Here is a 26286-nt window from a genome sequence, read left to right on the forward strand (position 1 = left end):
TTGGGAGGCCGAGGCGGGCGGATCACGAGGTCAGGAGATCAAGACCATCCTGGCTAACACAGTGAAACTGTATCTCTACTAAAAATACAAAAAAATTAGCCAGGCGTGGTGGCGGGCGCCTGGTAGTCCCAGCTACTCCAGAGGCTGAGGCAGGAGAATGGCGTGAACCCAGGAGGCGGAGTTGGCAGTGAGCCGAGATCGCGCCACTGCACTCTAGCCTGGGAGGCAGAGCAAGACTCCGTCTCAAAAAAAAAAAAAAATTAGCCAGGTATGGTGGCATACGCCTGTAGTCCCAGCTACTTGGGAGGCTGAGGCAGAAGGATGGCTTGAGCCTGGGAAGTTGAAGCTGCAATGAGCTGAGATCCGGCCACTGTACTCCAGCCGGGGTGACAGAGGGAGACCCTGTCTCAAAAAAAAAAAAAAAAAAAAAAAGAATTTAGAGGTATTTATTGGGTATCTCCTCTATTAAAACACTGTATTTAGACATTACAAAAAAGGAAAAGTACACTCCCTGCCCTTGAGCACCATACACCAAATACGGATGACACTGGGTGATACGCTGGCTGTCTGGCTCAGTGAGAAGGAAAACTGAAATGAGAACCAGATCAAATGTCACCAGATTCTGGTGGCGACATGCAAGCACAGTTTCACGGCTTTAAATCCTCCACCTCTTTCTCCTCCCCAGGGTGTCCAGTGATGCCCCACCAAGTTCGTGCAGCACGTATTCTTCCTGTTAACATCCCATTCTCAGACCATCCCTCTCTGCTCTTCTTGCTAAAAATATCTCTCATTTGAGTCATCCTTTTTTCTTCTCGCACTTTACCATCTGTTAAGTCAACAGAGCCAGGACTTTAGCATCAGAGAGCCCAAGTTTGAGCCCTACTTTAAATCTTTCACTCATTCAGTCAACAATCCCTGAAAGCCAATTTTGCTCTAGGATTTGCCCTAGATGTCCAACACTAAGTGTGTGGGCCAGTCATTTACCTTCTCCAGGCCCTAGTTTCCTCCTTAAAGAAAACAGTAAAAAACACTGCCTAACTAACTTCAGATGATCACAAGCTTATCATGTGGATTAAACGATATAACTGAAAATGCCTTATAAACTAAAGAGAAAAACAAATTTTTTTAGTCTACCGCCACCATCTTCCAGGTGTATAGCATACATGTTTTCAAAATACATTCACATAAATGACCTCATTGGATTCTCACAATCAAATTATTACTTGGGCCAAATGGCCAAATATGATTATTATTTTTCTTCTACAGATTAAAAGAAAAGAAAAACTGAGGCACCAAGAATGTAAGTGACTTCCTGAAGCAACTAAGACTAGAATTCAAGTCTCTCAATTCTCCCTCCAATACTATTTTTACTATTCTTAAGTTGATCGTGCTAAAGAGGTTTTAGTGACAAGCACAATTATTTAGCCTAGATCAAAGCAAACCTTGCATTGGCAACCATGACTTCTAGCCCTGTGCTCTTTCCCCTACACCTTGAGATACCTATCAGGCAATAATGTGACCGTTTCAACAGCGAGCAAGGGGAAGCAAGCCCTCACCTCTCCGGAACACGCAAACTATGGTATATTTGACATTCTTCTAACAGAGGTAGGCATGGAGTCACATTAATAGTAACCAGGGCAGGTAAGAAAAGAAGACTGTCACACCAGGTCAAATGATGCTGAGACTGTGGCCAACAACGACACCGGCAATAAACTGCCAAGACATAGCGGTTTCTGGGTCCACAGCTACGGAGGAGTCAAGCAAAAGCCCTGAGGATTCTGGGATCCAAGAATAGATACAGTAGCAGGAAGGATGATGTCGACTTCGCCATGCTCAGGAAGACCTGTGGTCAAGCTCCAATGGCTAACTGTTAAGGTTCAGTGAGAACATTTTTAGAATTTCACCTTGGTGCTTGAAATTCACAACCTTAAATTGTATGTTACCTTTCTAAATAGAAGCCAGCCCTTATTCAAAATATTCTCTCACTAGTCATATTATCAAAGAAAGAGCATGAACAGACAGATCCTTTGCTATTCCAGCTTTCCTCATCAAGGCATGTCCGAAGCAGGTATAACTGACTCACGCTGCTGTAAGTTGAAGCATCAATGCCAGAAGAACTCGGCTGCTTCTGCTTGTGTCAAATTCCTTACTTCTACACATGATCACTCCTGAACGTTCATTAGAAGGCCAAACGTTCTAATATTTGAACAATACATCTGCATGTTCTACGTCTACTTCCTAAGAACTGTGTGTGTTTATATATATATAAAATATATGTATCTTCATAAAATCCCTATTTAGGATTTTTTCAGGTACCTGCCAACCTCAAGTGTGAGACCCAGATCACACCCTTTCCATAGGGCTTAGCAGCCCTCCTGTGAAACCTCTGCAGGAGGCAAGTCTACAGGCTAGGCAGCCATCAATCTCTTACCCTCCAATGTAGGCTGGAGGCTGTATAGCAGGAACAGGTAACCTTAGGTGCCTCCCCCTCCCATGACCTCAATAGAAAGTGAGACCCCCATTAACTCAGACCAAATAAAGGGCTAACACTCTGGATGGAAACCCTGAACGAATGCTCTGCTCAACCACTCGAGGTTTCCTGATGCTAACATGGCTCAGGGCTTGAGTCTATGGGACTTCTCAGCCCTGCGGGAGGGCAGGGGTACGATATTTAGTCATCACCACTACCCTGGCAACGGGAGCTAGCAGATAGTGCCACCACACGGTGACAAAAATCCTCAGTTATTGCAATACAGTTTGATATCAGTGTAAACTATGCAAATGCACAGACTGCATGAAAGTTGATCATGTACCCAGTGAGGGACATCTATACAGGCTCTGGGCTGCAAAACCCAACTTACATTACAACACATTTCATGGTCCTATGCAATGCTGCCTGATGCTGGTGCAAAATTCTTACTGCTGGCTGAAGTCCACCCATCTCCCTAAACTGTCCCATGGAAAGTGACTATATGGTGGGCCCACACTGAAACCACTCTATGTAAGGGGGACAAATAAAAATCAGTCTGAACTTTCTGAGCAGACCACCAATTCCCAACATTTTTCAACATTGTTGTCAGCCCAAATAAAAATGAGGCCAGGCACGGTGGCTCACACCTGCAATCCCAGCACTTTGGGAGGCCAAGCCAGGTGGATCACTTGAGGCCAGAGGTTCAAGACCAGCCTGGCCTACATGGTGAAATCCCATTTCTACTAAAAATACAAAAAATAAAATAAAATAAATAAATAAAAATACAAAAAAAGAAAACGATGAACCATGCTTTCCTTTCTCATTTTAGGATATTATGAATCTCTCTCTCTTCATATTCAAGACCTCAGCCTTATACAGCAAGGCATATGAAATAACAGAAACTCTTTGGCATTTTTAGTTTACTCTGGATAAGCCTGCTCTTGCATTTATTTTATTTGAATACTTAAAATTTGAATACTTATTTGAATAGTTAGTATTTCCTATTCACAAGTGCTAAAGTGACACATATTCTTAGGGACCTGTTACTCCCAAGAATAAAAGATGAATTTGCATCACAGCCCAAGTTAGCAAGCTTCCCAGAACAGCCCAGGTCTAACTCTCCATTGTTCCAAAATCAAATCTCAGCTCTCGGACTATTAAAGTCTACATAAAGACATCTAATTCATGCCACAGTGCAACATTAGGTAGCACTGTAGCACTGTAGTTATCACTGTCAGTAAATATTATCAGTCCTTTTTTTTCTTTGAGACAGAGCCTTGATCTGTCACCCAGGCTTGGGTGCAATGGTGCAATCTCAGCTCACTGCAACCTCCGCTTTTCGGGTTCAAGCCATTCTCCTGACCCAGCCTCCCCAGTAGCTGGGATTACAGATGCCTGCCACCATGCCCGGCTAATTTTTGTATTTTCAGTAGAAACAGGGTTTCACCATGTTGGGTAGGCTGGTCTCAAACTCCTGACCTCAGGTGATGCACCTGCCTCGGCCTCCCAAAGTGCTGGGATTACAGGTGTGAGCCACTGTGCCTGACCTAGTTCTTGTTATTCATAGTAGCTGTGTTCTATAAAATCTCTGTGAACACTGAATTAGTGAATATTGAACCACCATTCCTAGGGGAAATAAAAGTGAGATTCCTTCCAGCTTCTGGTCACATTTTTGCAAACTGATCAAAACACAACCTTGTTTTATGTATGTTTCTGTTTAAAGACACCTTATTTAATACCTATTGTTGATTAATTAATGTTGAACTCAAGGCCAACAGCACTGTAACTCAAGCCTGAATGAAGCTCATCTAACATATATATTTTCTCCATGAGGCTCATCACAGCCTTCTTGGCTGAGGAATATTAGACAGCAATTTAGGACCATACTTGGGGGCCACTATAAACAGCAAAATCCCCAATGAAAAGCACAAAAATGGGCAGGGTGCGGTGGGTCACGCCTGTAACCCCAGCACTTTGGGAGGCCAAGGCAAGTGGATCACCTGAGGTCAAGAGTTTGAGACCAGCCTGGCCAACATGGTGAAACCCTGTATCTACTAAAAATACAAAAATTAGCCAGGTGTTGGGGCGCAGGCCTGTAGTCCCAGCTACTCGGGAGGCTGAGGCAGGAGAATCACTTGAAACAGAATCACTTGCAGAATCACTTGAGAATCACTTGCAGAGCCGAGATCGAGCCACTGCACTCCAGCCTGGGGGACAGAGTAAGACTCCATCTCAAAAAAATAAAAATAAAAATAATTTAAAAATAATAAAATAAAATAAATTTGCAATCTAGTTCTTACAGTATTAGCTTTCTTTTTGGCGGGGGTGGGGGGTTAATGTGGAGAGATCCTAAATGCTACAGATTAGCAGCATTCACTTTACTGTTCTATTAAACACCCACCCATAGCTTCAGTAGCTTTAGATGAGCTCCCTGAAAGAAGCACAAATGAGCCTCAGTTAACATACCTCCAGGAAATTTCTTCATGCACACAAACAAAAAACTTTCTCTTTCACCAGGTTCTCATAGCTGCAACAGGTCATCTCACACAGGCAATAAGCAGACACATTGGTATGTTAAAATCACCACACTGTCACAATTTCAGTGACATTAAAATTTTCCCGTGTATTTGATTTTTCCCTTCTGAACTTACAACTTTTAGTAATTTTTTTTTTTTTTTTTTTTTTTTTTTGAGACGGAGTCTCACTCTGTAGCCCAGGCTGGAGTGCAGTGGCCGGATCTCAGCTCACTGCAAGCTCCACCTCCCGGGTTCACGCCATTCTCCGGCCTCAGCCTCCCGAGTAGCTGGGACTACAGGCGCCCGCCACCTCGCCCTGCTAGTTTTTTGTATTTCTTAGTAGAGACGGGGTTTCACCGTGTTATCCAGGATGGTCTCGATCTCCTGACCTCGTGATCCACCCGTCTCGGCCTCCCAAAGTGCTGGGATTACAGGCTTGAGCCACCGCGCCCGGCCAACTTTTAGTACTTTTGTTAAGTCATGTTCAAAGTTACAAAACAACTTTTATTGTTAACCTACTCATTATTTTACTAAGGCAAATTAAAAGCTGCACAGCAAAACTCTCCAAGAGAGATACCTAGAAGAGACACGAAATAAAATCTCCCTTTGGATTTGTTTTGGCAACCACCAGAGACTGGTAACAAGGCTGCCTCCATAAGGGGTTAAAAGGAATTTCCCACTGCAGAATTTATTTATTTATTTATTTATTTTTTCTTTTTTTTTTTTTTTTTGGTACAGTTGGGAGCCTGGAGTCTCTTTGTTGTCCAGGCTGGTCTGGAACTCCTGGCCTCAAGCGATCCTCTTACCTCAGCCTCCCAAAGTGCTGGGATTACAAATGTGAGACACTGTGCCCGCCCAGAATATTTAAAAGTGAAAGTTTTTACATAATTATGTCTGTAAGAAGTGTTAAAATCTTCAGATAAAGTCATAATTTTAAATCAGTTGGGGGATAGCAGTAACGACTGTGTTTATGTAGGTCTTTCAAAGCTTCAAAGAGTTTTTATAAATAACACAAAATACTTTCAAAGCACATTATTCTCTGTAATTCCCGAAACTCTGTGATGTATTGGAATTGATATTATCACCCTTTTACAAAGGAAAATAAAACACAAAGTTTGAGTACGAGTAACTTATTTCTGGTCATAAAGCTAGTGGGTGACATTGATAGGACTAGAACTCAAGTCTCCAGAAATAATAACCCAGAGCTGTTTTTACTACAACATTCACAGTTTTGGAATGTAGTTCATAGTTATTTATAGCAGAATTATCTTCTTAATTGTATTGTTTTGGTCAACATAAAAATTAGTTAGCATTCCCTTCCAAATGGAAAGCAAAGGCAGGCTGCCCAGAAGTGTGAAAAAACGGTGGCAGGGGAAATTAGCCTGGGATTAAAATTTTGCCAAAGTTAAACAACGAATTGAAGGGTTTACATCATTTCCACCGTGGGAGAGATGACTTTTCAGGCCAGATGTAACAGGAAATACAAGAAAAAATTCAAAACTGTCTTGAGTGTAAGACAAGAAACTTCTGAATCAAGTATTTCTAAACCCTTTATTTAAATTGAGAGCATTGGGACTTAGAGATAATAAATAACTTGTCCCAAGATCACACCACAGGGACAGCCTTACTGCTCCAACCCCAAAGGTCTCCTTAAACTGCCCACTCTACTCCCCTCCCAGTCATGCGCAGACTCTTCATTAGATGCAAGCAGGAAACAATGAACAGTACAAGTCCGTGGACTCAGCGAGAAGAGAAAGAGTTAAAGTTTGGTATGCTAACATGGTATGCAAAACTGACCTTCAAATCCTAATAGGCAAATTAATATTTTTTTTTGTCTTTGACTATTTAGAGGAAACAACTGCCAGACTCCTTCTGAGTCGAAGTAGGCTTGGGCATAGAACAAGATAGTAAAACTCCACAAACTGGGAGACAGTGCCTTTCAAATAGAGGGGCAACCAGCTGTTGATAAATCTCAGTAGAGCCGCCTCCACTTCCCCAACACCCCTACCCTCCCGCGCCAGGCTGCTGGTTCTTATTAATCACAGAGAAGGGACTACAACTAGCAAACATACAGCACCAACGATCAAAGTGAAACCGATTTTTTAATCATCTAACTTAAACAGATGAACACATGCCAGCAACGTACATAAATACTATTAGCCCTAGCAAGCACTGTCTTCATAACCTAAGACAGTTAAATGTCTCAGGGTGAGGAATCAAAGCAGACTTCAAGCAAAACAAAAAGCGAACAGCCCTGTGCTCTTCGGCGAGGCCTGCACTGGGTGCAGGGAGAGTGTGCAGTCCTGTTTTGGGGAGGGGGCAGGAAGCACACGAAGAGGACGATGCGCCTTCCCGCAGTCCACATCACAGCCTTCCCTGAGGCCAGCGGGGACCGCGGGGATGCCGGGCGCGGGCCTCCTCGCCCGCCCCGCGCCTCCGACTCCCAGGACGTCCTCCGGGAGCCTAGGCTCTTCCGCTCCCATCGGCGCCTCCCGAGCGGCCCGGCAAGGACCCGCCACCTCTTCCCTGCCGCAGGGCATCCCGGTTCTGCTCCGACAGCCCACCCCAAGGGCCCCCTCAGGCCGGCCCTCGCCCAGCCCGGGTCCCGCCCCGCCGACCGGGTCAACCGCACTCACCGCCCGGCGGCTCTGGGCGCGCCCGCCTCGGGCCGGCCTGGCCCTGCGGGGGACCCAGGGGCGGGGACGGGACCTGGGCACGCGGGGCGCACCCCAAGGGCGCGCAGACGCACAGGCGCGCTCGCGCCCGAGCCCCCGCACGGGCCCCCGCCAAACACGCACACGCACACGCACGCGCGGGCCGGGCAGGCAGAAGCGAGCGCGAGAGCGCGAGGAATCCCTGGAATGAGGCACCGCCCACCCAGAGCAGGGCTCCGCCAGGCCAGCCAGGCCACGCCCTCGGTCACGCCCCCCCACGGAGCAGGTGGGGGCTGAGCCCAGGTGAGCCGGGAGGGAGACAGGGGCGGGGCCTCCCGCGGCCGGGAGCGGCCGCTTTCCCTCCCCCGCCAGCTGCGAGCCCGGTGCCAGCTCGCACCTCCCCGGCCGATGCCGGCGCGCTGGGGCAGTGAGGTTTGCCGGGGCGGGCGCTCCCGAGAGGCGCCAGCGGGCAGGGCGCGTGGACATGGCGCACACTGCTGTGGACACGGCATCTCGCACGCCCCCGGCCCCCGAGGCCCCGCCAGGGGACACAGCTCCGTGCAAATGTACAAACACAAACGCACATTTTGTGCGTGCCCAGATGCCCGCCGCGCTCCCCACGCGCGCACAGTAGGTCCCCGCTCCCGGGGGACAGCGCACTGGACGCCGACGTTCACAGTCCAACCAGACCCGTCCCGAGGACCTGCTGCCCTTCCCGCCACACACAGCCCGCCAAGTGCCCGGAGTTCAACCGAACCTGCGGCACCCATGCCGCCCTCCGCTTCCCCCGGCTCGCCGAGCAGCCAGGGAAGGGTGCACCACCCGCCCGCGCCGGGTCGCCGTCCACACCCGCTCACCCGCGGAACGCTGCGCACCAGCCGTCCCCCGCCTCCCGGGCCCCGTCGCCCCCTCTCGGCACCCGCATGCCCGAGCCGCGCTCCCCGACGGGCCGACGGCCACGCACCTGAAGGGACAGGTCACACCGGCTCCGGGAGGGGCTGCTCAGCGCCACTGCGCTCAGAACGGCCGCGGCGGTCCAGGGCGCTCCGACGCCGCTCGGTTTCCTCCCATTACAGCATGTTGCACTCCAGCGCTGCACTTCACACTCGCACTAGCACACGCACACGCGCACAACTCCAGGCGCTCGGCGGCGTCCTTCCCCCGCCTCGCCCGGAGGAGGAAGTCCTAGTAAATCAAAACAGGCTGGGAGGGAGGGAGATCGGAGTGGAAAGAGTCCCCTTCAGCCGCTCACACACCAGTGTTTGCTGTGTTTGGCAAACTCCTGGCGTCCACAACCCGGCCTACTCTGAAATGTGCCCGGGGAGGGGCAGGGAGGAGGAGGTAAAACGTTTCTAATTGGCGCAGGTTCTTATTACAGCAGCAGGGCAGACATGTGACCACGAAAAGAAAAGGCCTGTCTTTAATTTTTTCCTGTCTTTCTCTGGGGATTTGGTGGTGAGGGTCGGGGGATAGAGGCCTGATACCCGCCCCCCGCCATCCCCAGCAACCCTTGCCCTATTGTTTTCTTGTACTGCCACAATTAAGAAAACATTTGCTTAACATATCCAGCCGCTAACTTCATAAAATAAATAGAGACTGGATTTCCTCTGGTTTGCTTTAAAAGGCTTCATGTTGCTTGCCTTCTGGCTGTTCTCAAACCTCAGTCATTATTAGGAGCCCCTACTGTAAGGGCTTTCCCTGGGAGAGGGCTCTGCTGAAAGGGAATGATAACAATGAAAACAAATTCCAGCTTACATTCGTGCTGGAAAAAAGAAAATGCTTTGCAGTTTTCAAACTGTTTTCCCATCTGTTGCCTCATCTGATCGTATCAAGGAACAGCACGGTGTCTCACCGGATCTTAGCCCCTGTTGGATATGCAAAGACAGGTAAGCATAGTTCCATGTTTCAGTCAGATTAAATGGTTTACCTAAAGCAGGTGGAGGTGTTGCCCGAATCTTGGGGCCCCTTGTGAAATGTACTCTCCTCCAGTCCATACAGGGCCCCTGGAGATGGGACAACCCAACTGACAAGTCAACCTAGGCACAGACACGCCCCCTGGCTTTCCTGATTCCTGGATTAAAATTCACAGATTAAAGCTTGGAAGGTTCCCAGTCTTCCCAAAGATATTCTTCCCAAAGATATTCTTACATAGACTCTGTTTTAGTCCATCAGTAGTCTCGGACTAAGAAAAGAGAAATCCTGAGAAAGACTGTAAATATGAGATTCATCCTGCCAAACTCAGACAGGGAATGAGGAAGAAATGAGGGCTGCCTGGGCAGATTCCAGGAAATATGGTAAGACAGAAAAAGGGTTTTAGATTCAGACAGAATTTGAATCCAAACTCTGCCTCTATTTGTTATAGGATTTGGGGCAAGTTATCAAACCTCAGTTTTCTCATCTGTAAAACAGATAATGCTGCTTACTTCGAAGAGCTGGTGCAGGGTTCAAGGCTTCGCAGGGATGTTTAATAAATATTCACATCTTCCTTCTCCTCTGACTTATATCCAGTCCACCTGGGCACCTTATAAACAGGAAAATGAAATGCCCAGACAATGCAAATGAATAATGATAACAATAATAGTACAACTGCATATTTATAAAGATGGCCCAAGGTTTACAAAGTGTTCCCACATATTATTATCTCATTTGATCTTTATGACAACATTGCCATTTGCTTGCTGCTAAATGATTTCCATTTTGGGTCAGTGTGGAGGTCCCAAAGCTGCCTCTTTAATTTCCATCACTGCTTGTAGTGAACCTTACTCGGCAGATAAATCATGGGGACAGAGGACCTTTTCTCATGGATGTGACCAATCTTCGGCCTTTGCAAGGATTAATCTCACTCTCTGCCTTACATCAGCATTAGCATGACTTAGCCCTGGCAATATCTAAGCCTGGTCCTTTTAGTCTTGTCTCTTTTAGTCGTGCAAAGGAGAGACACACTCAAGTTACCACAGGAAGAAAAGGGGGTTGTTGGGCCGGGCGCGGTGGCTCGTGCCTGTAATCCCAGTGCTTTGGGAGGCTGAGGTGGGCAGATCATGAGGTCAGGAGATTGAGACCATCCTGACTAACATGGTGAAACCCCATCTCTACTAAAAATACAAAAAATTAGCCAGGCGTGGTGGTGGGCGCCTGTGGTACCAGCTACTCGGGAGGCTGAGGCAGGAGAATGGCCTGAACCCCAGAGGCGGAGCTTGCAGTGAGCCGAGATCACACCACTACACTCCAGCCTGGGTGACAGAGCGAGACTCCGTCTCAAAAAAAAAAAAAAACAAAAACAAACAAAAAACAAAGAAAAAGGGGGGTTGTTGTAAAGGTCTAAGGGAACTGGAAGTCGAACATGGCAAACACACAGAATATTATACAGTAACCTAAATTAAAATGACTTACAGTGACCTGCAACCATACGGGTGCATCTTGACAATATTAACTGAAAAAATTAAGTCCCAAAAGATTACATACAGCCTAATACTCTATTTGTAATGTTAAAAATAAAATTAAAAATAATTTTAGCAGTACATATATCTGCAATAAAATAATATAAAAAATAAGTCAGGGCCAGCCTGGCCAACATGGCGAAGCCCATCTCTACTAAAAATACAGAAAAAAAAAAAAAAATGGCCAGGCATGGTGGCTCACACCCGTAATCCCAGCACTTGGGAGGCCAAGGTGGGCGAATGACGAGGTCAGGAGTTCAAGCCTAGCCTGGCCAACATGGTGAAACCCTGTCCCCACTAAAAATACAAAAATTAGCCAGATGTGGTGGCATGCTCCTGTAATCCCAGCTACTCAGGAGACTGAGTCAGGAGAATTGCTTGAACCTGGGAGGCTGCAATGAACCGAGATCATGCCATTGCAGTCCAGCCTGGATGACAGAGTGAGACTCCATCTCAAAACGAAAAACAAAAAATTAGCTGAGCATGGTGGCGCGCACCTGTAGTCCCAGCTACTCAGGAGGCTGAGGCAGGAGAATCACTTGAACCCAGGAGGCAGAGGTTGCAGTGAGTCGAGATCGCGCCACTGTACTCCAGCCTGGGTGACAGAGCTGAGTCTCAAAAAAAAAAAAAAAAAAAAAAAAAAATTTGAGGAGATGATGATGCCAGGATTATACCTGGGTAGGGGTGGGGGCAGGCATGGGATCGGATGGGAGAAAACCATTTGGTTAAACCCTGTTGTCTACGTCCTAGCTTGGTAGGTTCACAGGTTCTCTATTAAAAATAACTACTTAGGCCGGGCACAGTGGCTCATGCCTATATTCCCAGCACTTTGGGAGGCCAAGGCGGGAGCATTTCTCGAGCTCAGGAGCTTGAGACCAGCCTGGGCAACATGGCGAAACCCTGTCTCTACAAAAAATCCAAAAATTAGCTGGGCGTGGTGGCACATCCCTGTAGTCCCAGCTACTTGGGAGGCTGAGGTGGGAGGATCACCTGAGTCCAGGAGGTTGAGGCTACAGTGATCTCTGTTGATACCACTACATTCCAGCCTGGGTGACAGAGTGAGACCCTGTCTCAAAAAAAAAAACAACTTCTTAAGTGTTGGTTGTACAGTAGTGTGAATGTACTCAATGCCATACTGAACTAAACACTTCAAAATGGTTAAAGTGGTACAATTTATGTTATATATATTTTACCACAAGTTTAAAAAAATGTATAAGGAACATAACTGGGCAAATCAAAAAGAAAACAATACTACTTAAGTCGCTAATAAATAAAGGTAGGCTGTACATAGACCACTGATGAGAATATATTTCAACCCAAGGATTTTATAAATGCGCCAGAAGTGTATTTTAAAAACAAAATAATCAAGGGGTTGTCTGAGTGGAGGTAGCAAAGACACAAGATTGGCCCAGATCGTTGTTGAAGCTGAGTGATAGGTGCAGAGACGGGTGTTGAGGTAGTCCCTCAGTGGGGGATGGGGGGGTTACACTACTCTATCTGCTCTTACATGTTTGGATTGTTTCATAATAAACATTTTATTTTATTTTATTTTTGTTTTTTTATTTATTTTTGAGATGGAGTCTCACTCTGTGGCCCAGCCTGGAGTGCAGTGGCACAATCTCGGCTCACTGTAACCTCCGCCTCCCGGATTCAAGCAATTCTCCTGCCTCAGCCTCCTGAGTAGCTGGGATCACAGGCATGCACCACCATCCCAGCTAATTTTGTATTTTTAGTAGAGATGGGGTTTTACCATGTTACCCAGGCTAGTCTCAAACTCCTGACCTCAGGTGATCAACCCACCTCAGGCTCCCAAAGTGCTGGGATTACAGGCATGAGCCACCACACCTGGCCTATTTTTTATTTTTATTTTATTTATTTATTTTTCTGAGATGGAGTCTCACTCTGTCACCTAGGCTGGAGTGCAGTGGCATAATCTCAGCTCACTGCAACCACCACCTCCCAGGTTCAAGCAGTTCTCCTGCCTCAGCCTCCTAAGTAGCTAAGATAGCAGGCACCTGCCAGCACGCCCAGCTAAGTTTTGTATTTTTAGCAGAGACGGGGTTTCACCATGTTGACCAAGGTGGTCTCGAACTCCTGACCTCAAGTGATCCTCGGTCACCTCCCGGACTCAGGTGATTTTCCACCTGTAACTCCCAATGTGCTGGGATTACAGGTGTGAGCCACCGCACCCGGCCCTGTTTCACAGCAAAACATTGTAAAAAGGAAAAGGAAAAAAAGTGCAGAGTCTGGAAGGACACGTTGTGGCTGTGTTGTGCTTTCACCCATGGACTACACATCTTCTCAGTTTCCCTTTCACTCTGTTTCTTTGTGCATCTTCCTCAATCTAGTTCTTTCTCATCTCTCTGCCAAGGACTTTCCTCACAGCTTTGGCTCCCTTATTACTATCTCTATTACTCCTTTTAGCTTTTGCCCCCATAGGTAACTGACTCCTTCCATATCTTCATAGTTCAAATTGCTCAAAGAATCTGATTCTTCTCTTTCTTCTTCCTCTTCTTCTTCCTCTTCCTCCTCCTTTTTCCTCTTCTTCCTCTTCCTCTTATGCTTCCTCCTCCTGCTCCTCCTCCTCCCCCTCCTCTTCTCCTCTCTCCTCTTCTCCTCCCTCCTTCTTCTCTTCCCTCCTCTTTTTCTCCCTCCTCCTTCTCCTCCCTCTCCTCCTTCTCCTTCTCCTCCCCCTCCTCCTTCTCCTCCTCCTCCTTCTTTTCCTCCTCCCCCTTCTCCTTTTCCTCCTTCTCCTCCTCCTCCTTTATTTTCTTCTTCTCCTCCTCCTCTTCCTCCTCCTTCTTCTTCTCACTCTGTCACCCAGGCTGGAGTGTGGTGGCACGATCTCAGCTCACTGCAAACTCCACCTCCCAGGTTCAAGCAATTCTCCTGCCTCAGCCTCCCAAGTAGCTGGGATTACAGGCACATTCCACCATGCCTGGCTAATTTTTGTATTTTTAGTAGAGATGGAGTTTCACTATGTTGGCCAGGCTGGTCTTGAACTCCTGACCTCAAGTGATCCTCCCGCCTCAGCCTCCCAAAGTGCTGGGATTACAGGCATGAGCCACTGCACCCGGCCAGGTTCACTCATTCTTATTCCCTGCCCATAGCAGACATTAATAATCAATCTTGACACTTTGTCACTAAGCCTCAACCGTGCTGCTAGAGCCCTTCTCAAGAGAGGGCTCCAGGCAGAGCACGTGCTCAAAAGGAAACCTGTTTGCCAAACCTGATCTGGTCTCAGCTCCCCACAGAGGGGGAGAACCTGGAAGATGCAGAGGTATAGAATAACTCACTGTGTCACCTAGAGAGGGGTCTGAACTAGAACCCACATCTTCTGATTCCTCAGTGCTTTTTTGGAACAAGTTGGAGTGAAGAGAAGAAAACAGGAGAGATTCATGAAAGTACATCATAAGCAAAGGGATATGGAGTAGAAAAACACATTTTCCACAGCCAGGTTAGTGCAATGAGGGGAATAGTAGAAGTCTATATGTACTATGAGCAGTTCAGATTGGCAGCTGTTGATATTCCCCTTATTTGTCCCTTAGAAGTATGACATGGGAGGACAAACTAGAATATAAACTACTTATTGGCAATTGGCGTGGAAGGGAAAAGTTTTTTTAAACCATTCACCCATTGAAGAGCCTTAAGAAATCGTTAACTGATGAACTGAACGCCTTAACTCCTTCCACACGTGGCACTGGTTGTGGCCATCTTAGAGCCAGTCCACCCCACTCCTGCATGGACCAGGTTTCTCATCACTGGACTGTGCTTGACTTCACTGACCCTTATGGGTGTGTGGCTTCCAGGGAGATCAGCTGGCGATCATTTCTATGGATTAGTGGAAAGGGAAGAATCAGGCTGGGCGAGGTGGCTCACGCTTGTAGTCCCAGCACTTTGGGAGGCTGAGGCGGGATGATTGCTTGAGCCCAGGAGTTCAAGACCAGCCTGGGCAACACAGTGAAACCCCATCTCTACTAAAAATACAAAAAAGTTAGCCGGGCATGGTAGTGTATGCCTCTAGTCCCAGCTACTTAGGAGGCAGAGGTGGGAGAATCACCTGAGCCCGGGAGGTTGAGGTTTTTTTCTGTCTCAGAAAAAAAAAAAAAAAAAGAAAAAGAAAAGAAAAGAATGAGTGAACCAGATGTTTGCCATTTTTGGTGGAGGAGCTCTAAAAATCCCTTCTAGCAATAACTTCTTACTTTTATCATAGTATGAGAACAGTTGCATTTCTACTTTTCTGGGAACCAAAGTACTCAGTAGAAAAACAAAATGATCTTATTTCAGGGACAGAGGAAAGAATAAGAAATAATCTAAAATAATAAGGTAGGAAGGAAGGAAGGAAGGAAGGAAGGAAGGAAAAAAGAGGAAGGGAGGGAGGGAGGAAGGAAGGAAGGAAGAAGGAGGGAGGGAGGAAGGAAGGAAGGAGGGAGGGAGAGAAGGAGGAAGGAACGAAGGAATGAAGGGAGGGAGGGAGGGAGGGAAGGAGGAAGGAAGGAAGGAGGGAGGGAGGAAGGAAGGAAGAAGGAAGGAAGGAGGGAGGGAGGGGAAGAGGAAGGAAGGAAGGAGGAGGGAAGGAGGAAGGAAGGAAGCGAAAGAGGAAGGAAGGGAGAAAGGAAGGAGGAAGGAAGGAAGGAAGGTGGGAGGGAGGGAAGGAGGAAGGAAGGACAAGGTTATTGGATGCCAAGTGTGTGCAGTGTTGAACGTTCTCATTTAATGCAGTGTGATTCTATGAAGAAGACTGTCCCATTATACAGATGAGAAAACAGGGGCTCAGAGAAGGTAGGACATTTGCACGAGCAGTAACACCAGGATGCAAACCAGCTGGTCCAACTTCTCATTGAACAATCTTTCAATAATACCACTAAGTTCACCCAGAAAAGACCTTTGGAGAATCTAAACAAATAATTGCATTTGGCAGGGTGCAGTGGCCCAAGCCTGTAATCCCAGCACTTTGGGGCATGATGGCTCAAGCTTGTAATCCCAGCACTTTAAGATGCAACATGGGTGGATCACCTGAGGTCAGGAGTTCAAGACCAACCCGGCCAACATGGCAAAACCCCATCGCTACTGAAAATACAAAAATTATCCAGGTGTGGTAGTGCACACCTGTAATCCCAGCTGCTCTGGAGGCTGAGGCGGAGAATCGCTTGAACCTGGGAGGCAGGATGCAGTGAGCCAAGATCACACCACTGCACTCTAGCCTGGGTGACAGAGTGAGACTTCATCCCAAAAAAAAAAAAAAAAAGTTGCCTGGGCGCAGTGGCTCACACCTGTAATCCCAACATTTTGGGAGGCCGAGGCGGGTGGATCACGAGGTCAGGAGTTCAAGACCAGCCTGGCCAGCAGAGTGAAACCCCATCTGTACTAAAAATACAAAAAATTAGCTGGGCGTGGTAGTGGGCACCTGTAATCCCAGCTACTCGGGAGGCTGAGGCAAGAGAATCGCTTAAACCTGGGAGGCGGAGGTTGCAGTGAGCCAAGATCATGCCATAGCACTCCAGCCTGGGCAACAGTGTGAGACTCCATCTCAAAAAAAAAAAAAAAGAAAGAAAAAAGAAGAAAAAACTGTGTCTACTTTTTTACAAAAGTGCTTCCACTCTGAAGGGAAACGTTTCCTCTTGGTTTCCCATCCTCTCTGCACCACCACATGGAGCTGGAATTTGCTGGGGTTTGAATGTCAGCACCATGTTTACCAAAGGGTGGGAAGCCCCTGGCACAGGAAAGTTGCTGATACGTTGGTATTGGACGGACCTGAGTTCAAACCTGGGTCCTACCTGCCCAGGCCTCTATTTCCTCACCTATATGACGGGGATGACTCCTACTTAGAAAAGTGCGTGTTTGCATTAGAATAGCCACATAATCGGTGAAAGTGGGTCCCAGGTCAAAGTCATGTGTGCCCCCACTGCATGTAGTGCTGCCGGATTACCCAGCAAGCAGGCTATGTCTGTATGCAGGGCACCGCAATGTACAAAATGATTTTTGAAATAATTTGATATATATAACCAGATTAGTCATCTTGGGTGAAATCAGATCTTCTTTAGACTATTTGACAGCTTAATATCCTTCTAAATTACATATATAAGGAGGCATCATCATCTTTCTAGGACATAGAGGCGTTAAAATCTTGAATTCCACAGGGCACAGTGGCATGTGTCTGTAGTCCCAGCTATTTGGGAGGCTGAGACAGGAGGATCATTTGAGCCTAGGAGGTCGAGGCTGCAGTGAGCCATGATGGTGCCCCTGCAGTCCAACCTGGGTGACAGAGACCCTGTCTCTAAAAAAATTAATAGTGGTAACAAAAGACTCGAAAAAGTAAAGTGCTCTGCTACTTCAGACCAAAACAAAACCCTCTCCTCCTTAGAGCAATAAGGGAAATGGGTTTGGGTCCCAAGTAAATGAGATTTTAGTACAGACGGGGGGAAAGGAGAACGAGGATGTGTTTGTTTTATTTCCAGAGTGGGAGAGAGGCCTTCCAAAGACTAGCAAGCTGATGCCCCATGGCAGTGGCTAATGTCATTTCTAGATCTTTGAGGCTGCTGCAAAAGCCACAGTGATGCCCAGTCCGGCTTCCACATGTCTTTCCCCTGCCCCCTCACTCCTCTCCCCAGGGACCTTATGTGAATCCTGAGGTTACACTGTGAAGGGTCTCAATCTAATTAGGGCAGTTTTTTGTTTTTTTTTTTTTTGAGATGGAGTCTCACTCTGTTGCCCAGGCCGAAGCATGATCTCAGCTCACTGCAACCTCTGCCTCCTGGGTCCAAGTGATTCTCATGCCTCAGCCTCCCAAGTGGCTGGTATTATCACAGGCGCGCATCACCATGCCAGGCTAATTTTTGTATTTTTAGTGGAGACGGGATATCACTGTGTTGCCCAGGCTGGTCTCAAACTCCTGACTTCAGGTGATCCGCCCGCCTTGGTCTCCCAAAGTGCTGGGATTACAGGCATGAGCCACCACACTTGGCCCATTAGGGCAATTCTTCCTTCCTCCATGTCTCCCTTTCTTCCTTCCTTTCTTCCTCCATCCCTTTTTTTGCTCTCTTCTTCCCTTTTTCCTTCCTTCCTTCCTTCCTTCCTCCCTCCCTCCCTCCCTCCCTCCCTTCCTCCCTGCTGTCTTTCTTTCCCTCTCCCACTTCCTTCCTCCCTCCCTTCCTTCTTCCTCCCTCCCTGCCTTCCTCCCTTTCTTCTTTCTTTCCTCCCTCCCTTCTTCCGTCTCTCTCTCCCTCCCTGCCTTCCTTCCTTCTGTCTAGAGTGCCATCTGTTTGCCATTTACATTCTAGATGTTGATGTTACAACTCTCAGTAAGACAAGCAAGGTTTCACTCTCATAGAGCTTCTCCTCTAACAGGGAGGTGTTGGGGAAGAGGTGGGGAGAGAGACCGTTAGCCAGGAAACATAATTTAAGTCATGTAAGTTAAGATAACATAAAAGAGATCATTCAAAATAGTGAAAAAAGACCATTTAAAATAATGGCAAGTGCTATGGAGAAAATAAAACAGAGCAATGAAATACAGGGTGACAGGTTGTGGCATCGGAATAGCATCACTCCAGCAGGGTGATCAGGGAGGGCCTCTCTGAGGGGGTGACATTTGAGCTGAGGCCTGAATGATGACAAGGAGACAGCCATGCCACAATCTAGGGTAAAAAGATTTCCAGCAGAAAGAATAGCAAGCACAAAGACTCGGACAGGAACACAGTCACCATGATGGAGAGATGCAGGGAAGGCCTGGGTGGCTGGAACATAGGAAATAGGGGTTGGGGGGACAAATTCAAGGAAAATCTGGGAAGTGGTCCGGCTGTGGTAAGGAGCCCTGACTTTATTCTGCATGCCAAAAGCCACTCAAGGGAGGTTAGGAATTAGGGTAACGCAATGTGAGGTTTTTTGGGGTTTTTTTTGTTTTGTTTTGTTTTGTTTTTTTTGAGTTGGAATCTCCGTCATCCAGGCTGGAATGCGGTGGTACAATCTTGGCTCACTGCAACCTCCACTTCCTGGGTTCAGGCATTTCTCCTGCCTCAGCCTCCCAAGTAGCTGGGACTACAGGCGCCTGCCACCATGCCCAGCTAATTTTTGTATTTTTGGTAGAGGTGGCGTTTCACCATATTGGCCAGGCTGGTCTTGAACTCCTGACCTCAAATGATCTGCCCATCTTGGCCTCCCAAAGTGCTGGGATTACAGGCATGAGCCACCGCGCCAAGCCTATGTGAGTTCTTAAAAGAGCTCTCTGATGACTGTGTGGAGAATAGACTGTCGGTGGGGCACGGATAGATGCCTGAGGCCTTTTACCCTTCTGCAGGGACCTGGCTGAGGCATAATGCTAGTAACAGCTATTCATCGGGAAGGGGGTGTTGCGTGACTCAGCAGCCAGGCCTAACCTTCCCTTATAAGGAATGTGGGGGGGTCCTGAGATTTTTAAATTTTCCTTTACAAGTCCAAACAGGTATTCTGGAAGAGCAAGTGACTCTTCTCCAAGTAGTGACTCAGGGACCCAAGAGCCTTCTGTCTTGTGCCTCTGCCAGCCTCTGGGGCCCCCGAGTTCATTGCAAGATCCTCTTTAGCCAGCAAGCAGATGGAGAAAGAGCATGGAGAAGGCACACGTGCTTCCTCATTATATGGGCCAGGTTGTGGCACACAACACTTTATATTTCATTGGTGAGAACCAGTCACGTGGCCTCACTGAATGAAGGTGGGCTAGGAAATGTAGTCCCTGGGTGGGCAGCCACTTCCTATCACCGGCTCTGTGGAAAGAGAACAAGGGCCTTTGGTGGCCAGCTGGTCATCTCTGTCAGCAAACCTTCTGGAAGGAATGCAAGGCACCCGGGATGACAACTTGGCTTTTGGCCTGAGCAGAGATGAAAGGTGATCCTTAACCAAAATGGGAAGTTGGGGGAGGAGCAGAATTATCCTTGGGGCAGAACCAAGAGTTCCATTTTGCACGTTGTGTGAGCTGTCTGAGAGACATCCGAAAGGAGACATTGGGAGGGAAACTGGATATATGAGACGGGTACAGAGGTGGGGTCCAGACTAAAGACTTAAATGTGCATTTTCCCCTTCACCCAGTGGCTTCTGATCCTGACAGCTCCTCTTACAGTCGTATGGGCCCTTCACTGCCTTTGACCCTGAGTGTTGTATTAATTACACTGCTGTAATTCACTCTCTATTAGAAAGAATGTTTGTAATTCTGTTACTCACTAAATGATAGCTCTGTTACATGCAGCCACTCATTCAACACATAGTTCATTGAGTGTTTACTATGTGCTGGGCACTCACAATTAGCAGGGAAGAAGATCTAGTCTCTGCCTAATTAAGACTGCATTCTAGTAGGAAAAGACAGATAATAACACATTAAAAAGCAAATATGGGCCGGGCGCGGTGGCTCACGCCTGTGAGTAGCTGTTACCAGCACTTTGGGAGGCCGAGGCGGGTGGATCACGAGGTCAGGAGATCAAGACCATCCTGGTTAACACGGTGAAACCCCGTCTTTAATAAAAATACAAAAAAAAAAAAAAAAAAATTAGCCGGGCGTGGCGGTGGGCGCCTGTAGTCCCAGCTACTCAGGAGGCTGAGGCAGGAGAATGGTGTGAACCCAGGAGGCGGAGCTTGCAGTGAGCCATGATCGTGCCACTGCACTCCAGCCTGGGTGACATGGTGGCTCACACCTGTAATCCTAGCACTTTGGGAGGCTGAGAAGGGAGGATCACTTGAGGCCAGGAGTTCAAGACCAGCTGAGCAACAAAGTGAGACCCTGTCTCTACAAAAAATTAAAAAGTCAGCCAGGCATGGTGGTGCATGCCTGTAGTCCCAGCTACTCTGGAGGCTGCAGCAGGAGGATTACTTGAGCCCAGGAATTTGAGTCTGCAGTGAGTTATGATTGCGCCACTGCATTCCATCCTGGGTGACAGAGTGAGATCTTGTCTCTAAAAAATTTTTAAAAATTCTTTTGAAAAATAAATATGGGCTGAGGCAGGCAGATCACTTAAGCTCAGGAGTTTGAGAATAGCCTGGGCAACATGACAAAACCCCATCTCTGCAAAACATACAAAAAATTAGCCGGGTGTGGTGGCGGGCACCTATAGTCCCAGCTACTTGTGGTGGGGCTGAGGCAGGAGGATCACTTGAGCCCGAGAGGTGGAGGCTGCAGTGAGCTGTGTTCGTGTCACTGCACTCCAGCCTGGGTGACAAAGTGATACCTTACTTCAAAAAGAAAACAAAAAAGAAAGTAAATATGTAGTGAATCAGGTGCCCTAGAGAATAATGGAGCAGGATTAATGAGAAAGTGCCTGGGAAGTCAAGGGTGGAATTAGTAGAAACAGAAAGACATCTATAATAAGGCAACGTTTGAGCAGCAACGTGAAGGAAGTTGAGGGAGCAAAGCATGTGTATATAATGAGGGAAGAATGTGATGTGCCAGGCGAGGGCACAGCAGGTGCATAGGCCCAGAGGCAGGGGAGTACCCAGCATGTTTCCAAACCACGCAGGGGCCCAGTGTGTCTGCAGTGGGGTGGGAATGAGAGATCCAAATGGGGTTAGGGACTGAGGTCAGAGAGGCAGGGGGTGAATAGATCATGCAGTAGCCAAAGCAAAGGGGCTTTCTCCAAGACCTTCATGTAACTGGAGAAGGACGGAGAAAAACAAACCTATTTCCTTGTGCAGAAATCTCTCCAAAGAAAGCAATGCACAATATCAGGAACTTCCTGTGTAGTTTCCAAAATGAAACACCTTCAAAGTGGAGGATTTGCAGCCCAAATAAGAAAGGGTAACTGTCTCATAAGGTGGAGTACATAATACACAGTCTCTCCTCGTGCAGCAGTTTTCTTCACAGTTAATTGCAACCACATGTGCGCACGGCAGGGAAGCATTTTTAGCAAGTGCTATCAGAGACCTGGGCAGGCGCTTCCCATCCCTCATGTTCTGAGCAAAACCAACCATGTGATTAGCCCAGGAGGATGGGAACGTAATAGTGCCATAATGATAAATACTCTGTTTTCTCAATTTCAACTCCAAAATCTGAGCAAGATGCCTTTTATTAGCTTGTTTTGATACATGTCAGAAGCAGCAGGTTTACATCAAGGAAGACACAGTTTCTCATGGTTTCTGTTAGGTTACCTTGGGCGATTCCTCCTGATAGGCCCACTGTAGTGAGGGTCACGAAACAAAAATACCAAGGATGGCGTCTGGGTCTTTTATCGCTGCTCTTGATCACAGCGGGGCTTTGGCGCACCCTGCTCCAGCAATTACCATGAATGTGTGGGCAGGACTTCAGAGTGGCTGCTCGCCAGCTTATCTCATTTAATGCTGACATCCCTGGAACTGGTCCCGTTTTCTGTTTTATACGAGAGGGTTTAGAGTGAATATTGGTGTGGGTTTGGCTCCCAAGCATCTGGCCACTCTTCCTATTTAGGGGAAATTCTTCTGTGGAGTTGGTCTACGGAAGCCAAAGGGAGCTGGATAATCCCTCCCTAGGGCTACGACACAGGCTCAGCCAACTGGATGCACCTGCCCAGGATCAGAACTCTTGAGGGGATGATTCGAAGGCTTGGTGGTGGCAACATCAAGAGTCCGGGAATGGCAGTGCCCAGGCTGCAGTATGGGGAGAGTCAGGAGTCCGTCTCCACCAGATGGCTCCCGGGGCAGACCTGGCCACGTTCTCTAGCTCCTGACCACTTTCTCAGACTGGCTGTCCAGCCTTCCCATCTGTTCCTCAGTCACCCAACAGCCAGCCAGTGGGCTCCGTTTCTGCTGACCTTAACCAGAGACCATTCCTGTTGTCTGTAACCCAGAACCCTGGCTTAATCTTAAGTAATTTGCAGATGCCCACCCCTCTACTCCCCACATTAAAGAACAGAAATTCCTGTTGGCTTACATTATTATTATTATTATTATTATTTTGAGACAGAGTTTCACTGTCGTCGCCCAGGCTAGAGTGCAATAGCACGATCTCAGCTCACTGCAACCTCTGCCTCCCGGGTTCAAGTGATTCTTCTGCCCCAGCCTCCAGAGTACAGGCGCCACCACCACGCCCAGCTAATTTTGTATTTTTAGTAGAGATGGGGTTTCTCCATGTTGGTCAGGCTGGTCTCGCACTCCTGACCTTAGGTGATCCGCCCGCCTCAGCCTCCCAAAGTGCTGGGATTACAGGCATGAGCCACCACGCCCGGCCAGCTTACATTATTTTTGTTATCATGTAACTCAAATATGTATATCATCAAACCAAATATAAACTCTTTAGAGGCTTGTAGCTTTTAAGCAGCTATAAAACACAAACATATTTGCAGGCAAAACACAAGCAATACCACAAAGTCAGCAATGTTGAAATTAACAATATTAACTTGATATGACAGATGATGCGGTTTTGTGAAACTAAATAGCTATTCCAAATGGAGATCTGGAACTGACTCGCCGCTGGGTTCCTGTGGTTTTCTTATTACTACGGGCCATTTGACAATGTAACTCTTCCACCTTTCTTCTCCATTCAAACCACTGTGCACACCTCACACTGCACGTTACTCACAAATGAAAACTGCTGCTGCTCGTATGTCATTTAGCTAGGACAATTAAAACTGTTCCAGGTGGCCCCAATGCCACTGTAAACACAAAGGCAAAAGCAGAGCCTGAAATTAGATGAAAAGGTGTCCAGACTTGAACAAGTCCATATTTAAAAGAACATTAAAAATATTAATTTTTTAAAACAACTCATAGAAAACCATAATTTCCTAAGAGTACGTTTGTAAACTCCAGTTTCAGAAATCATGAGAAAGTAATTAGGACTCGGTCTTAGAACGCAGTAATTCTCAAACTTCAGCCTGCGTCAGGGTCAAGTGGGCGCTTGCCGAAACACAGGCTGCTGGGTGCCACCATCCACTGAGTATGTGCGGGATGAGGCCTGAGAATCTGCATTTGCATTTCTGCCATGTCTCCTGCTGGTCAGGAAACCCCATTGTGAGAACCACAGGTATAAGGAATAGGGGATGGACAGAAGTTTTCAAGTAGGGGAAAAGTGGGATTTGTTTTTTGGGGAGGATCATCCGCAGAATTACCGGGAATGGAGTGATGCTGTGCATCCAGTGCTGCCAGTTCTGGGCCCAGCCCGCCTTTTGGCCCCATCTCCCATCACTCCTGAAAGCACCTTCTGCTCCAGTGACATTAGACTCTACTCTCTCATGTGTCCAACATGACAAACCCTTTTATGCCTCTATGCTTTGGTGTATGCAAGGCAGTTCCCTCTCCTGGGCATTTCTTCAAAAGGTCTCCTCCTCTTTGAACCCTTCCCTGATTGCTTAAGGCTGAATCTGTGGCTCTGCAACTTTTCTGTCACCCTTCTATTACTACCACAGTTACCAGGCTATACTGTCACCAGAGTTACATTCTTGCCTCCTCCCCTAGATGATAAGGTCCTTGTGTTTGCAGCAGCTAGTGACCAATCCATATCCACTCTCCCCTTGCCTTAACCAGAGAATTTGGATTTCCCAGCTCCCCTGCAGACAGGAATAGTCATGTGACTAAGTTATGGGTAATGAGATGTGAACAGAAGCTGATGGCTCCAGTTCCCAGGGGCTGGCTCTTCCCTCCTGCCTCCTTATAGTGAGTGGATGTGCCAAGGCCACCTTGCAACTACACAGTGAACTTAAGGATAGAAGATGTGTTAAGGGCTGGGCATGTTGGCTCACACCTGTAATCCCAGCAATTTGGGAGCCAAGGTGTGCAGATCACTTGAGGTCAGGAGTTCGAGACCAGCCTGGCCAACATGGTGAAACCCTGTCCCTACTAAAAATACAAAAATTAGCCAGGTGTGGTGGCGCACACCTATAATCCCAGATACCCGGGTGGCTGAGAAGGGAGAATTGCTTGAACCCAGGAGGCAGAGGTTGCAGTGAGCCAAGATAACACCACTGCACTCCAGCCTGGGTGACAGAGCAAGACTTCACCTCAAAAAAAAAAAAAAAAAAAAAAGACATGTTAAGGATGGAGCAAAAATATGAGGATACTGAATATTCAGGATGTTGTACGCTCACTGCACCTTTATCCCCAGACTACAGGTTCCCAGAGACTCAAATAAATCCCTTTCTTATTGGAGCCATTGTTTTTTTCTCCCAGCTTCTAATAACATAGTCTTAGGGGCAACACTATGTTTTATTCACTGCAGAATCCAGTGCCTGGCACAGAGCCTGACCCATAGCAGATGCTTCATGCATGTTTTTGGAAGGAATGAAAGAATGAATCCTTCCTTATTATTTCTGCTGCAAGAGGAATCGGAGCTCATGTATTGGGCCTAAAATTGCTTTCTTGGAGACTCTGGAAAACCACATAAGGCAAACAACAACAACAACAACAACAACAACAACAACAACAAAACCACCCCAGATCTTTTACATTTTATTTTAAATTAAAATGTCATACTTTTAACTTAGACCAGAATAATATTATCCCACCATTGGACAGAAAATAGGTGTTAAATGAAGATGTGCGTCATTACTGCTGAAAAGCCCTCAATAGTTGCTCACAGCTCTTAAAATAAAGTCCCAAATCCCTAGTGTCTTCCAGCGTCTCACTGCTTTTTCTTTCTTTTTAAAGTGGATATAATTGCAGATTCATAGGCAGTTATAATAGATGATACAGAGGGGTCCCATGTACCCTCTGTATCATTTGCCCCAGTGGAAACATCTCGCACAACCCTAGTACAGCAGCACAAGCAGGATGTTGCCATTGACACAATCCACCAATGTTAGTTTTCCCCAGTTTTACTTGAATTCATGTATGTGTATATGCATGTTTGTGCATGTGTGTGTCCTAGTCCTTTTGTGCCGCTATGACAAAATACCTTAGACTGGTAATTTCTTTTTTTTTTTTTGAGACGGAGTTTTGCTCTTGTTGCCCAGGTTAGAGTGCAGTGGTGCGATCTTGGCTCACTGCAACCTCCGCCTCCCAGGTTCAAGCCTCTCGAGTAGCTGGGATTAGAGGTGCCTGCCACCATGCTTGGCTAATTTTTGTATTTTTAGTAGAGATGGGGTTGCACCATGTTGGCCAGGCTGATCTTGAACTCTTAACCTTAGGTGATCCACCGCCTTGGCCTCCCAAAGTGCTGGAATTACAGGTGTGAGCCACTGTGCCCGGCCTGACCGGTAATTTCTAAAGAACAGAAATTCATTTCTTACAGTCCTGGAGGCTGAAGTCAAATATCAGGGCTCCAGGCTGGGCACGGTGGCTCACCCCTG

At 47.2% G+C, this 26286-nt stretch overlaps 2 protein-coding genes across 4 annotated transcripts in view; both read right to left on the reverse strand.

Moving 5' to 3' along the window:
• VGLL4 (vestigial like family member 4) overlaps nucleotides 1-8750 on the reverse strand; it is a 163443-nt gene extending 154693 nt beyond the window's left edge. The window contains exon 1 of one of the 2 annotated variants that reach the window (XM_005547831.4): nucleotides 8605-8750. The gene's annotated coding sequence lies outside the window, so the exon portion shown is untranslated. Of the gene's footprint in view, nucleotides 1-7622; nucleotides 7850-8604 lie in introns of those variants that run through there. The other variant, XM_005547832.4, reaches the window with a different exon arrangement.
• A 650-nt stretch (nucleotides 8751-9400) lies between these two features.
• TAMM41 (TAM41 mitochondrial translocator assembly and maintenance homolog) overlaps nucleotides 9401-26286 on the reverse strand; it is a 123137-nt gene continuing 106251 nt past the window's right edge. Inside the window, exons 8-9 of one of the 2 annotated variants that reach the window (XR_010584733.1) lie at nucleotides 10064-10161; nucleotides 9401-9505 (exon numbers count right to left, since the gene is read on the reverse strand). Coding sequence is in view for 1 of the 2 variants with exons in the window: in XM_005547827.5 (XP_005547884.2) it covers nucleotides 22360-22397 (38 nt within the window). In the remaining variant the exon portion in view is untranslated. Of the gene's footprint in view, nucleotides 9506-10063; nucleotides 10162-22082; nucleotides 22398-26286 lie in introns of those variants that run through there. The other variant, XM_005547827.5, reaches the window with a different exon arrangement.

This window comes from Macaca fascicularis, chromosome 2 (assembly GCF_037993035.2).
Source record: "Macaca fascicularis isolate 582-1 chromosome 2, T2T-MFA8v1.1".
In the NCBI taxonomy this organism is placed as follows: domain Eukaryota; kingdom Metazoa; phylum Chordata; class Mammalia; order Primates; family Cercopithecidae; genus Macaca; species Macaca fascicularis.